The 14,659-nt window shown below is 43.6% G+C and overlaps 3 protein-coding genes across 3 annotated transcripts; 1 reads left to right on the top strand and 2 right to left on the bottom strand.

The window, feature by feature from the left end:
• Positions 1-1,549: 1,549 nt before the first annotated feature.
• Positions 1,550-2,209, top strand: LOC136533218 (zinc finger protein ZAT12-like). Its single transcript, XM_066525788.1, has one exon. The coding sequence runs from the start codon at positions 1,576-1,578 to the stop codon at positions 2,143-2,145; it is 570 nt and encodes a 189-aa protein (XP_066381885.1). The 5' UTR covers positions 1,550-1,575; the 3' UTR covers positions 2,146-2,209.
• A 129-nt stretch (positions 2,210-2,338) lies between these two features.
• On the bottom strand, positions 2,339-6,419 carry LOC136533217 (ras-related protein RABE1c-like). Its single transcript, XM_066525787.1, has 9 exons — positions 6,019-6,419; positions 5,784-5,914; positions 3,773-3,845; positions 3,555-3,655; positions 3,405-3,470; positions 3,214-3,311; positions 3,011-3,073; positions 2,812-2,904; positions 2,339-2,728 (listed from the first exon to the last, which is right to left on the bottom strand). Exons 2-9 carry the CDS (start codon positions 5,854-5,856, stop codon positions 2,648-2,650), a joined length of 648 nt encoding a protein of 215 aa, XP_066381884.1. The 5' UTR covers positions 5,857-5,914; positions 6,019-6,419; the 3' UTR covers positions 2,339-2,647.
• A 6,779-nt stretch (positions 6,420-13,198) lies between these two features.
• Positions 13,199-14,195, bottom strand: LOC136533214 (probable histone H2A.4). The gene is made up of 2 exons (XM_066525783.1): positions 13,879-14,195; positions 13,199-13,789 (listed from the first exon to the last, which is right to left on the bottom strand). Exons 1-2 carry the CDS (start codon positions 14,092-14,094, stop codon positions 13,526-13,528), a joined length of 480 nt encoding a protein of 159 aa, XP_066381880.1. The 5' UTR covers positions 14,095-14,195; the 3' UTR covers positions 13,199-13,525.
• Positions 14,196-14,659: the final 464 nt, after the last annotated feature.

The following is a 14,659-nucleotide window of genomic DNA, read 5'->3' as shown; positions in this document are numbered from 1 at the left end:
CTTAGCAAGGGGATGATATTCAACATAATGTCAGAGATAAAACTCTTCCTTCAGGACTATGTTGTGTACCACCATAGGCCGTACACCGTCACTCATTCGGATCAGGAGTTGAGGTACCACGTGATATGCAAGAATGGTTGTATGTGGAGGTTAAATGCACGAAAGAGACAGAGTGATGACAAGTGGAGGATAACTAAAGTTGTTGAACCTCACACTTGCCTAGACAATAGGGGGAAGGAAAATCATCATCAGCTCACTACACGTTACCTTGCCCATCGTATATTGGGGCTCGTTGATAATAATAACGATATCTCGGTGTCTTCTTTACAACAGTCCATATCTAGATTCGTTAGAAGAAAAAAACATACGGAAACAATTACTTACATTAAAACGACTGTACATGTAGAAGCAACGAGCCGCTGTGTCTGGATGTCTCGATTGAAACACGTCGGCCGGACAACCACAGTCACAGTTAGGGACAGGGAGTTCAGAAGGGACGGGGGCATCTTTGCTAGACTCGTCGGGGTACAATTCTCTAGGACGACCCCGTTTTCGCCATAACTGTTCCCGAAACATGTCTTCCATCTAATAAAACGGTTCAAATTAAACATCAATCAAAACATCGCAAATTATTGTAAAATATAATCATTTGCAATGCAACTAAAATAATATAACCGACAATTAGAACAACAAAAATATACATTGTAAACATACTTCTAACTAAATAATAGCTCCCATTCATAATATACCTATCCACCGTTGAAATGAAAATAAAATGTGCGTCATTACCTTGTACGAGGACGAGGAGGGAGGGAGGTGGCCGAGGAATGGAAGGGAAGGGAGGCGGCAATGGAGGGCCGGACGGGGGTCGGGACTGGCCGTGTTGGTTTTATTCGGCTTTGCCGCGCCACGGATCATGGCGCGGCAGTGCCGCGCCAAGATTGGTGGCGCGACAGGCCCTACCCCATCAGCGGTCAGTGACTCTGGTCGCCACCATGTCAGCCCGCTGCCGCGCCATCATGCATGGCGCGGCACAGGCATATGACCGCGTCAGGACAATACACGCGGCCAAATATGTTAGTTTAAAAAAAACGACCGTGTTAGATTTTAAATTAGTTTGTAAAAAATGTTAAAATTAAAAAAAAATCCCCAGGTGTGAAACGCCGCCACGACCGCGGCTCGCTCGTTCCAGGCGCGGATGCGGGACCTGGGCGATCCAACGGCGGCCGACGACGCTCGCACGCCAGCTCGCATTCATCATTAATTAATTAGGCAGCTTGGTGGTGCTTTGCGTTGCGCTCTACGTTTGCGCTTCTTGCTGAGCCCAATTAAACGGCAGCGTAGAAAAGCATACCGACATCTAGAAACTTTTTACACTCGAAATCAATTCCTAGTGCTAATACTGAAGTAAAGCTACCCGCACGTCGCGCTATATATAGTCGCCAACGTCGCATGCCAATGCCTCATCGGACAGGATCGCATTCGCATTGCACCATCGAGTAGCGCGGAGCAGCGAGCTAGCTAGGTAGCAGAGCGTGCAGCCGTGCAGCACACCGGCGTCAGGGCGGCGAGAAGATGGAGACCGGCGTGGGCGTGGACGCGGCCAGCGTCCTCATGCTGCTCTCGCGGCGGCAACAACAAGGCGGCGCGACGAGGACGGCGGGGGCTCGGCCTCGGCGCGTGTTCGAGTGCAAGACGTGCGGCAGGAGGTTCCCGACGTTCCAGGCGCTGGGCGGGCACCGCGCCACCCACAGGCGCCCCAAGCCCTACCCCTACCCCAACGACGAACCGGGGCTACGCCGGGCGAGGCTGGATGAGCCGCACGACGGCGAGTGCGCCCCGAGGCTGCACGGCTGCCCCACCTGCGGCCTCGAGTTCGCGGTCGGCCAGGCGCTAGGCGGGCACATGCGTCGGCACCGGACTGCCGCAGCCGGCTCCGAATGTGAACTCCACTCTTGGGACGCGAACGCGACGTCGGTTGAGAAAGCCGACGTTGGCGCTGGCTGTGGTGCCAGTGGAATCTGTTTGGACTTGAGCCTGGCGCCGTCGGAGAACTGCGCCAAGTGCCGGAATAACGCTGTGTTCGGCAACACAGACGGCCATGGCGTACGGAAATCACAGATATTGGACTGTCCTCCTCTTTGACAAGCTGCCTTATAGTTTATACAACTGTACAGGTTTTATTAGATTTTTTTTCAAACATTACAACATGCACCTGCCTCATTTCCAGATACGTTTCCTTTTTTTAGAAATCGAAGATACAGACTTTCCGTGCATACAGACATTCCAGGAATAAAAGACACCTGATAGAACGGCAACATAAAAAAGCACACAACAATTCACACCAGAGCGACAGTTATTCCATGCATTGATCGATAAGATGCAAACCCAACGACATGGATTTCATTCATTACACACTGTAGGGAGGGGAGAGGTTTTTCCAACGGATCCAAATCCAGAGTGCAATAGCTCCCAGCAATAGCAATAGCTACGTCAACATCAAGAGGTGGTTGCTTCAAAGAATGGAAGCAAACACGAGTACAACCACCAGTATATCATAAGTGGCTTCTTCAAATTCTTCCTATAACAGCCAAGCGGGAAATAAATAATGTCAAATAACCAATCATTATGGCCATTGTGCATCTGCTTATGAGCCGCAGCAGGCAGATCGCTGGGCAGCTGGTGCCTCGGAACCCTGGTCTGGCTTGTTGATTTTGATTGCCTTGTCCTACAGTGCAAGGATATATCGCTCAGAACACTGAACACGATGAATGGTGGAATGTAAAGCAAACTATGCACAGTTGTTTGTACCTCTGGCTTTGAATCAGTCTCCGCAAGCCTCTGCTTGATGTCACGTGCGATGGAGAAAAACACTTGCTCCACATTCAGGTTTGTCTTGGCACTCTGAAAGACACAGAAATCTGTGAGTAAAACAACTGCAAACTCTGTTTTTTTATTAAAAAAAAAACTGTTCACTGAAGGTGTCATGCAAGTCTGGCAAGCGACATACTGTTTCAAAAAACTTGATCCCGTACTCATCAGCAAGTGCTTGTCCTTTTGCAGTAGGTACAGCCTGAAGCAATAGTAGCAGTAAGACTTATTATTTAGCTAATTGAAGGAAAAGAATTAAGCATCTAACTACTTATTTCAAACAAGAAATACAGAGTGAAAACAGTCAAACATTCAAGGAGAACAATGAGTTCAGGCATGTACCCTCTTGCTTTCGTCCATATCGGCCTTGTTGCCAACCAAAATTTTGTTGACATTATCAGAGGCATGCTGTTCAATGTTCCGAATCCAGTTTCGGATGTCTGTATTTTAGATGAACCAATTGCAAATAAATGGTAAAATAGTTTAAAATGGAAGCATTAAGGAATTGGAGTATATGGTTAAGAAGAGTTTACTGTTGAAAGAAGATTCATCAGTGACATCATAAACCAGCAAGATGCCCATAGCTCCTCGGTAGTACGCTGAGGTAAAATAAAGCCCATTGAATCAGAAGGGTCATCGTATAATTTGAAAGTGTCAATCAGAAATGAAACAAAACATCATACCAGTGGTAATAGTCCGGAAGCGTTCTTGGCCGGCTGTATCCCAAATCTGTAGCTTTATACGCTTGCCATCCAATTCTATTGTTCGTATCTTAAAGTCAATACTGCACAGTAACAGGTCCAAAATCATTGTGGAGTAAATAACAAATGCTGAATTCCTATTTGATGTAAGAAAGCATGATGACCAGTTTAACAATCTTGACAACACCAAAGGGACCTACCCAATTGTGGTAATAAAGCTTGTAGTGAAGGAACCATCAGAGAACCGCAACAGGAGGCAACTCTTGCCAACACCTGAACATAGATAAGGATTAAAAAAAATCACGCATTGATGCAATCAAAAACTTTAATGATGGACATGCCACTGGTGTCCTATGTGACAAAAGGGTACCACAGAAGCTAAAAGACAAGTTTTATAGGACAACGATTAGACCTGCTATGTTGTATGGTGCAGAATGTTGGCCTACGAAAAGACGACATGTTCAACACATAAGTGTCGCGGAAATGCGTATGTTGCGTTGGATTTGCGGTCATACAAGAAGGGATCGAGTTCGGAACGATGATATACGTGATAGATTAGGGGTAGCACCAATTGAAGAAAAGCTTGTCCAACAGTCCAACGGAGACCTCCAGAGGCACCGGTGCGTAGTGGAATCTTAAGCCAGGATAGTAACGTGAAGAGAGGCAGAGGAAGACCAAAGTTGACTTGGGTAGAGACAATAAAAGGAGACTTAAAATGATGAAATATACCCAAAGACTTAGCCTTAGATAGAAGTGCTTGGAAAACAACTATTCACGTGCCTGAACCTTGATTGCTTCTGCTGGGTTTCAACTCTAGCCTACCCCAACTTGTTTGGGACTTAAAGGCTTTGTTGTTGTTGTATGGACATGCCACTAGCTTATGAATGAACTATTCAGTCACAAACATAACATTGTACTGTAGCTACAATCACCTACACTTTACATGTTATCACAATACAGCTACTGGACAGACTCAGGAATAGGTACAATGCCAAGGTTATGTCAGGAATCAACAAACTTCAATAAAAAACTAGATAAGCTCAAAACCATTGCATACAGACATGGATGACAATGGAACTCACACCATTGTGTGACGAGAAACACTTAGTCAGTCTCGCGCTTCGAATGGAAGGAATGCACCTTAGCCGAGGACAGTAATACGGGAGAGCAGCTTGTTTCCTATTTACGTGCTGGTATGCGCTTGCTAGCCTATTGACGGAATTTCTTTTGACCTGATCCTCAAAAGCAGAAGTTTAGCAGTAAGGATATCCAGGAAGGATGGAAATGTAGATAATAAAGTATAAGATAGAGAGAACACGACAATGCTATTAGTTGAGGCATATTTCTTGGATAAGCCTCAGTTAAATTTCCGTAGAGGCAGTTTCCAACAAAGGAAAATCCATTCAACATTTCACTGCTCCGTCTAACATCCAGCAGCTGCCACTTTTACAAGTCATCTGCCCCACAAAAACTCAGTGTGTTTCATAAATTTCATGGAGTTACTCAATTTCATGGTTACATGGTACATAGTAACGAGCAAATAATTATAGAATACAGAACAGCAAGCAACATCACGATAAATAATTCTACATTGTCTAAAGCCCCTAAAGTGGGTGCAGTTTGAAGTGAATATTCTAGTCTCTTTGCTCAATGTAAGAACGAGTAAAACAAATAATCGCTTAACCAGTAAGTATCAGTTCAACATGTCAACATTTGAACCAGTCTACAGACTTATTTTAATCTGCAGAACATGGAGCCTTGAAAGGACATTTCCACAAACTGGACTATTTCCAATGCGCATCTTCCTTTAACCAAAGAGTTCCCACGAGTGAATGCTCATCAAGGAAGGAAAAAAAAAACACAGCAATTTAACGAGTGAAATGTTCAAAACTCACAGGAAGGCATAATCCATCCTTCTCACTAGTGCCCAATTTCGCATCTCAGACTAATGCGCCAAAGATGCTAATAACCTACTGATTAACGTATGGTAGGTTAGGCAGAAAGCACAAAGGATTGAAGAACCAGCAAGCAACAACATCTCATTTAGACGTAAGACAGATCAATCGAGCGAACACGACCACAGGCAACAGGAGCAAGATCCACACCGCGCATATGCCCGAATCCAACTCCGATCCCACGAACGCGCGCGCGAGTGCGGTGTACGCCCTTACACACCCGTTTACTGAGACAGAGAGATCTAGCAGCACCCACCGCTATCCCCAATGAGGAGCAGCTTGATAAGGTAGTCGTAGTCGGCCCGGGCCCTCGCCGGCGGCGCCGCCATGCCGCCCTTCCTCTCCTCCTCCTCCTACTACCCGGCGCGCGCCCCCACCGGTCCCGGCCTGCAGAGAGAACGCACGCACGCACGCACGCGTCGTGAGCAAAACGGGAGGAAGGAATGGCGGCGACGGGCGGCGGCGCGCGCAGGCGGAACGGTGGCGCTCACCTGCGGGCGTGGGGTGCGGGGATCGGCGGTGCCGGATCTGGGGGCTGCGCCGGGGGGTGTGGCGGGGAGCGAGACGAGGAGACGGCAAATTTTCGGTGGGTAAACAAATCGGGTGGTGGTTTCCTTTGATTCGCCGGGCGCAAGAGCGAGCGTGTGTTATGTTATGATGATGATGGGTCGGGGCCGGGTCAGTCACTTGCATTGGAAGACAGGGTTGGGTTACTTGCGGTGCAGGTGCTGCTTAACCCGAGGCGCCGAGCCACCGACCGGTGAGCTTAAGCCTGACACCGGATGCTATTCTGCGCTAATGGAGATGCCGGCCACAATTGCAGTTTTCTGCTAGCAGCACGTGCTATGAGAAGTTGAGAAATGAGGAGACACGACTCCAGTTCAAAGTTTGGAGTGCCGCGTGCATGGTACAGATCAAAGCTTAAAGGACTTGTATGAAAGATAGTACATTAGTACTTGTTCTAATCACAAATGTAAGTCCATCTAATGTTGTTGACATTTTACAGTAAAAAAAATTTGTTGACATTTGACCACAATATAAGCTATATAGATTGAGAGCTCAAGATTAGTTATCTGTTACATTTGCTTTCTTATGAGCAGAGATTTTCTCTCTCTTTTTTTTTAAAAAAAAAGGGCTCAAGATTAGCCTTATTAGATTCATTATAAAAAGCATTTGTGTAGTATATAACTTTTTGGCAAAAAAAATAGTAGTATATATTCCTAATGTTTTGCTCTACTAGTAGTACAACATACCCTTGTTAATAAATTATATATTTAGTCGGAAGTAGTGACTATTCTGCCAGAGGTATAAGGTTGACTACTCTCACCGTACAAAAAGAAAGTATCGCATAAGGTTTATGCCGGTTAAACTTCTTAAGTTTAATTAGATTTGTAAAAAAATATTGTTCAAAAAAAGATTTATAAAAAAATATTAGCGACATTTGTATCTTTAAATAAATTTATTATAAAAATATATTTAACGATTAATCTAATGATACTTACTATGCACTATAAAATATTACTCCCTCCGTTTCTTAATATAAGCCATATAGTTTTTATCATCAATATTAACGCGTGGCTTGGGGAAGGATGTGAGACCGAGAAAAAAAAGGAAAATCAGGTCATCTTCTCTCTTCCAATCAGATTGCTTCCTAAATCTAAGGGATTGGTTGGGGCATGTGCTATGTACGGTGGGAAGGTTTCCAAACTAATCGACGTGGGAGCTGATACGTACCTATATTTTAGAATTTTCTTTAAAAATTTATATGGCTTATATTAAGAAACGGAGGGAGTAACATTCTCTTGTATATATTTGACCAAAGTTGAGAATATTTAATTTCTAAAAAAGTGAGAATAATACTCTTTGTGGGACATAGAAAGGAGGTGATGTATGATCAACAACCATCCTTTTGTTCTTGAAGAAATAACGATCATGTTAACGTAGTAGTCGTCCTATGTGACTGTGAAGGCAAGTTGCGACAATGTTTCGTACGAAAGAAAGGGACAAACGAAAAGCAGCAGATTGCGCGATGGTGTGGTGTGCTTTCGAGTTTTCAGGTTCCTAATAACTCCTCAATGCCATTACCCATTCGTGTCATCGTCACGCAGCCTCCATGCGTCTCTCTCTCCCTTTGAAAACTTCGTTCAGGCCTCGTTTAAATTTAGAGTATAAAGTTTTGGCTATCACATCGGGTGTCATATGAAGCGTCACATAAGGTGTTTGGATACTAATAAAAAAAATAAATTACAGAATACGTTAGTAATCCGCGAGATGAATTTATTAAGCCTAATTAATACATCATTAGCACATGTGCGTACTGAAGCACCACATTGTCAAATCATGGACCAATTAGGCTTAAAAGATTCGCCTCGTAAATTAGTCGCAAACTATATAATTAATTATTTTTTTAGTTTATATTTAATACTCTATGTATATATCAAAAAAATGATGGGATGGGAAGTAAACTCTAAAGAGGCCTCACTCGCAAGCGGCTTTCCGTTAGACGCAGTTACAGTTAACGTGATGCCATTTTCATGCGTGCTAACGTTTACCGCCAGGATTCTAATTGAACTGAGACGATTAGGTAACTACCAAGCAAGGAATTGCTAAGCAATCACATGCAGGCCTAAACAGCGCGCACATGGAGCTCGATCGCGGCTAAAAATCGGTTGGTGCCGTCCAGCCAAGACCAGCAACTTTTCTGGTCTTTTAGTTTCCTAAAGTTTACTTCTTATCATATCATATGTTTAGACACATTATAGAGTATTAAATATAGATTTAAAAAATAACTAATTATACATATTGTGACTACTTTATGAGACGAATTTTTTAAGCCTAATTAATTCATGATTTGAGCTACAGAAAATATGTACTAATAATGGATTAATTAGGTTTAATAAATTTATTTCGTGGATTACTAAGGACTTGTATAATTTGTTTTATTATTACTATTTAAATACTCTCATGTGACACTTCTACGTGATACCCGATGTGATACCCCTAAACTTTAGACCTAGATTTAAACACCACCTAACGTGAATGCGTTGTTTTTGTTTTATATGTTGTCTGTATACTGTAGTGCAAAATAACGTACTCCCACAGTGTCATGGTTGGTTTAGTATCCTAAGTTCGATCAATTATAGAAAAAGTATCAATATTTATGATATTAAATAAATATCATTAAATTAATTATAAAATGTATTTTTATAATAAATTATTTTAGAGCTGTAAATGTGAATAGTATTCATTAGAAATTTGGTTAAACGTGAACCACTTTTGCTGATACGCAACTCGTAGTTACATTCTTTTCGGGACGGAGGGAGTAGGATTTGGCCTCTTGCAAGAGGCCAACTTTGCATAGTACTCTTCAGACCTAAGTAACTGAATTTAGTCGGCGGATGCTGAAATTGTTACCCTGCGCCAACTGATCTTCTCAAGAACAAGATCCCATATGTGCTTGCACACGCCGTCTAGTACGGTTAATACTTCATCCGTCCTAGAAAAGATACAATTCTAGAATAGTGCTGTGTTACTACGATACTGATCCGGTGTGGTTTGTAATAATATTTTAAGGATTGGTAGAAGTTTGATTAAATTTATATAAAAAGATACTAATATTTATCGTACTAAGTAGATATCATTAAATTTGTCATGAAACATATTTGCATAATACACCTATTAATGTTATGAAACATATTTGCATGATACACCTATTAAAGTCGTACCTACTTTCTATATACTTAGTTAAACTTAGGGTGTGTTTGGTAGGGATCCATATTCTCGTAGAAACGTTTCGGATCCAGATTCTCTTAAGAAACGTTTCTGACGATAAATCAGAATCACTTCCTGAAATCGTTTGGCTAGTATGCGATTCTGATTCACAAAAAAACATTTTTCAAAAAAATCATGTAAATGAAAATATTCTTTAACAAATATAATTTTTTAGGCGAAGAACAACTTTAATACAACCTATTTTTTACTTGTTACAATAAAAAATAATAACTAAAAAGCACAAGCTCCGTTCTAAATTATAAGTCGCTTTGACTTTTTTTATATATAGATACATAGCAAAATAGATGAACACCCTTCGGCCCTGAGAAACAATTCTAGTGTTTCCGTCCAGAAATGTTCCAACTCCTTTCCGTTTGGCATGGATTCTACTATTCTGGCAAGAATCAGAACTGTTCCAACTTAACAGAGCCTTAGGATAGATACATTGCAAAGAACCATGTCGATGAGGTTTTCAACGTGTTCGCTCTAGGCTGGTTTAGGCCGACGGGTGCTGGTTCGTCGTGAGAGAAAAACACTGTTGGTTAATTGAATAAGCTTGACCGAAACCAATAAGCGAATGTGATGTTTGTCTTGCAGCGGCCTCCCACGTCATGTCGACTGTCGTGCTGCTGGTTGCGCAGGCTGTGCTCGTCGCCAGCAACCCGTCGCGCTTTCACATTGGGGCAGCGCACCGCGTGCTCGCCACTCCCGTAGCTCGCGAGCGCCGCTAGCCTCGCGCTCGGTCGTGCCGCAACCCGTCGCGTGCTCACCACTGCCCCAGCTCGCGAGCGCCGGCGGCCTCGCGCTCAGTCATGCCGCAACCCGGCACGTGCTCGCCACCGCTGTAGCTCACGAGCGACGCCGGCCACGCTGCTCGCCGCGGCGCTGCATGAGCCGCCGGTCGTGCCTACACGTTCAGCTAAATATGGCGGGGGAGATGACCTATGGGCCCCACGCCTCAGTGACGGGAGCGAGTAGAGGACAGAGAGGCATTCTGGACAATACAGAAATAGAATGGCCTGCAAATGGACCCGATCGAAGCGTATATAATGGCACTTTTTTTTCTTAGAGAACTGAAGAATTATAATAGCTCATCTTCAAATAAGTAAATAGTAATAGTATTTTTCAGATCCACATAATTGCAATGGCACCATTAAAAAAAAGTAGTTCTATATATCCAAGGTAAAGATATGTATATATTGATTGACATAATCGTTGAAGTGCTGCAATTCACAAACTACTAGGTACGCCCTATAGGCCTACAGGGTATACAATTATGATACATTAACAGAAGTATCCCATCCCAGAGTAAAAAAAAGTCAGAATGCAGTTCAACGTAACACAAGTTAACAACACAGACCAGACCCTTCCCTATTCTTCGTTGAAATTTGGCTTACGCCGATTTATTGAGAAAAAAAATACTATTTATTTACTGAAAAGTACTACTAAAGTAGTACTGTTTTACTATTTCATCAAAAGGTCTGTCATAAAAAAATTCCCTTTCCTGTGTGCGTATTAGTCATTCCGATAGTAAGGTGTTAGACAGTTTGAAAATCATCATTTACCAGAATGGCATTTTGATAAATTCTTGATTTTTTTTCCGAAAGGAAGTACATAGAGTTACCTTAGAAACCTATAATTGCAAGTTTTGGGGAAACAGGTGCCACACAGTTACACTTTCTAGTTTTTAGTTGTGAGGCTGTGCATGAAGTTTAAAAAATCCAGCTTGCTTATTGCTATAAAGATCCAACATATGCACGAACATCTACAACTTCAAATTAATTCCATTAATTTGTCATAGAACATATGAAAGATGCTCAGTCAGTTCTTTTATTTGCCACGATAGTAATACATTTTTCCTATAAACTTGGTCGAAGCTAGAAAAGAAAGTTGACTTAGGGCAAAACCAAAACGAAGCACCATAACATCTGGTTTACCAATCAACCATGTAACTCCAGCAATTAAATGGCAATTATAAAGATCACCATTTTGTTTTGAAACAGGTAATAAAACCGTCTTTCATAAAAAAAACATAAGGGTGCATTTGGCTGCCAGCCCCGCCCGGCGCCAAAAATAGATGCCACAGCTGTGGCAGGGTTTCATGATGGAAAGACCTGTGGCTGCCGAAGCTTTTGCCTGAACCAAGAGCAGTTTTTTGTTGCATGGTGAGCTGCACATTAGGCGGCAAATCACGGCAGGGAACCAACCCCCACCCCAGAGCTTTGAGTACAGACCTCAGAACAGAGCAGGAGGCACCGGCCACAAAGAAAGCACAAAGGAACATCATGATAACCCTCGTCACCACTTAAACACAAACACCCAACCACACCAAAGATTCAACTACCCAAGCTAATCACACCAGGGCAGGGATCACCCCATTGACAAAGGAAAAACTAGAACAACATGAAAGAACTTGTATATTTTGAGAACATACAAATATTCTACCAAAGGCAAATATTTTAAGGATAGCATACAAATCAAACTTGCAATGGGTCAAACTATCAATACAAATAAGCAAAACTATCACGATATTTTCAATTAATGCCCCCATTTAATTGGCAATACATCACATAGAACATCATCAAAGCTGCTGGACTCTTCTGTTGACACAATCTAACTTTGCAACAACATTAGACAAATTGTGGCTGCCGCCAGTGTAGTGAACAAATCAGTCACCTCACTTTCTTGCAAACTGGGAAGAAAATGAACCAATGACATGTGGGGCACAAAAGTTTAGCAAACACACGCTGGGAACATGACTCTAATAAAGTTTGGCCAGCCACAATAATGGCGTGGAACAAAACACACGCCTAAGAAACTATGTCACACCTAAAGTGTCACAAGGTTTGGCGACAAACCAACAGGCCCACGCATGTAAGTATCAAAGTACCAAATTTGCAAGTCAATGCACTACCTATAGAGAAATGAAGTACTGAGATGAAAATCCTAACATTCTGTAATCCTGCACATAAAAACATGCCAATTTTCTACAGGACTCTATTTGTTGGAAATTGCTGGAAAACGAAGAAACCACACATTACACAAAAATAAAATAAATTCAATCACACTTATGTTGTGCCTATGCAATAAATTGCACACACTCTGAGTAACAATTCTTAGATGTGTTTCCACAATCTATCAAACCAATCACATTTCAAAACAGGAAGATCTATTGAAGAATGGTATCCAGCCACCATATTTCAAAGTTTTGATTTTGCAAGAATTTCACTGGATATAATATTTCCATTCAACTGGGGAGTAGCAAAGGACACAGGCTTTATTGAACAACAGGCCAACTGTAGTATCATTGATCATCTAAGAGAAATGTCAGACAGCGATACAGCCAAGCCCATACTCAATTGACATTAACACCACATAATGTTTTGTAATCATCCCAAATGGACTGTAGTACCAGTGAGGCAGTGATCAACTATCAGAAATGTCAACAAAACATACACCCCATTGTTTGCCTAAACAAACTTTAAGCTTGCTTAAAGGAACTTTAAATGTTCCAAGGTAGTCACTAGTCAGTAGTGTGTCTATTCGGACATTTTGCCTGATAGCTAGCTAATTGATGGAAGAGCAACCTTCTACTTTTTTTGTTTAATAGAACATTCCATACACTCCTATTTAATTGACTTTAACAGCACATAGTGTTATGTAAGCATCACTTGAATTGATGTGTCAATAACCCTCACCATGATCGACAAATTCAGGGTACAGATTATAGCTTGTTTTTAGTTTAAACTTTAACACAAGCTGATGGGAAGCAATGATAGCAGAAACAAGCCAACACCTTGCAGTTACTATAACCAGTTAATCATAGCAGATGCAACCATATAAACATAACAAAGGTCACCGACTAATGGAAAAGATATCGCATCCAGACAATCAAGCACGAAATGGAAGCACAGAACGGATTTTACACATCTTCGCAATCTTATTACAAACAGCACCTAATGATTCACAGATCCCACACCCCCTCCCCTGCCCTTCACAGATCACACTCCTTGAATCTAAACCAGCGTTTCCCAGATCGAAACCTAGACCAGTGTCAACCTACACAGTACATGCTGATTGGGCGAAAGGCACGCAATTACACACGAACAACCACAACAAGTGCATCAAGCAACAACAACCTTGACCGACAACGACAGCTAGGAGCGTTTCAGTTCAGAGCGGACAGAGAAAGAGAGCGAGAGACAGGGCACCGGCATTGCCCGGGGCCTATGCGGCGGCCGCCTTCTTGGGCGACTTGGCGGCGGCCTTCTTGGGTGACTTCTTCTCTTTGCCCTCCTTGGCGGCGGCAGCAGCGGTCTTCTTGGGGAGCAGCACAGGGTTGATGTTGGGCAGAACCCCGCCGTGCGCGATGGTGACGCCGGCCAGCAGCTTCCCGAGCTCCTCGTCGTTGCGGATCGCCAGCAGTACGTGCCGCGGGATGATCCGGTTCTTCTTGTTGTCCCGCGCTGCATTCCCCGCCAGCTCGAGGACCTAAAAATAGGAAGGAGGGACGAGGCGAGGCGACGCGAGACGAATCAGGTCTTCCGCGACGGGTGGGGAATGGGTGGGGTCTGACTGACCTCGGCGGCGAGGTACTCGAGGACGGCGGCGAGGTAGACGGGGGCGCCGGTGCCGACACGCTTGGCGTAGCGACCCTGCTTGAGGTAGCGGCCGATACGGCCGACGGGGAACTGGAGGCCGGCCTTCACGGAGCGAGAGACCGGCTTCTTCTTGGGGCCGCCGCCGCCTCGACGCCCCGCCGCGGCCTTCTTCGGCACCTTTGCTCCGGCATCCATCTCCGATCAAGCCCCCGTGCTCTCTCCTTCCCCGCCTCTCTTTCTCTCTCTCCTCTCTCGTCACCCTCTTTCGCGTTCGATTTCTCCGGCTTTTTTTCCCCTTGCGCCGTGTGCTTGTGTGCGTTTGTGTTTTCGTTGTGTGGAGGGCGGTGCTGCGATCTGGAGCGTTGCGTGGCATTGGTTTCGGTTGGTGTGAGCCGTTGGATGGGGCTCAGCGATCCGTGTGAGAGAGCAAGGACCAATGAGAGGAGAGATCGGAGGGGGCGAGGGATCATGGTCCATGGCCTCGTGGGGGTGTATTTTGGTGGCTCCTTTCCTGCTAGAAAATACCCTTCTTTGTGAATGCGATCTCTGGGATAAATGAGCTAGTGCTACGGTACGTACATATCATATATGTGCAAATACAAAGTTGTTTCTTTTTTCAAATTTATGGATTTCTTATTTGTAGGTTCAATTGGAAAATCTTATGAACACAACCATAGTTAGCACAAAATAGCGAGACAAAGATGTGTGGGGAGGTGATGCATTAAACATCAAGTGTTTGGAGAAGAGAAAACTGGACAAG

The sequence above is a fragment of the Miscanthus floridulus genome, unplaced genomic scaffold (genome assembly GCF_019320115.1).
Source record: "Miscanthus floridulus cultivar M001 unplaced genomic scaffold, ASM1932011v1 fs_815_1_2, whole genome shotgun sequence".
Lineage (NCBI taxonomy): Eukaryota > Viridiplantae > Streptophyta > Magnoliopsida > Poales > Poaceae > Miscanthus > Miscanthus floridulus.
The sequence above is the reverse complement of the archived record's forward strand: the minus strand, read 5'-3'. Positions and strand labels throughout refer to the sequence as shown.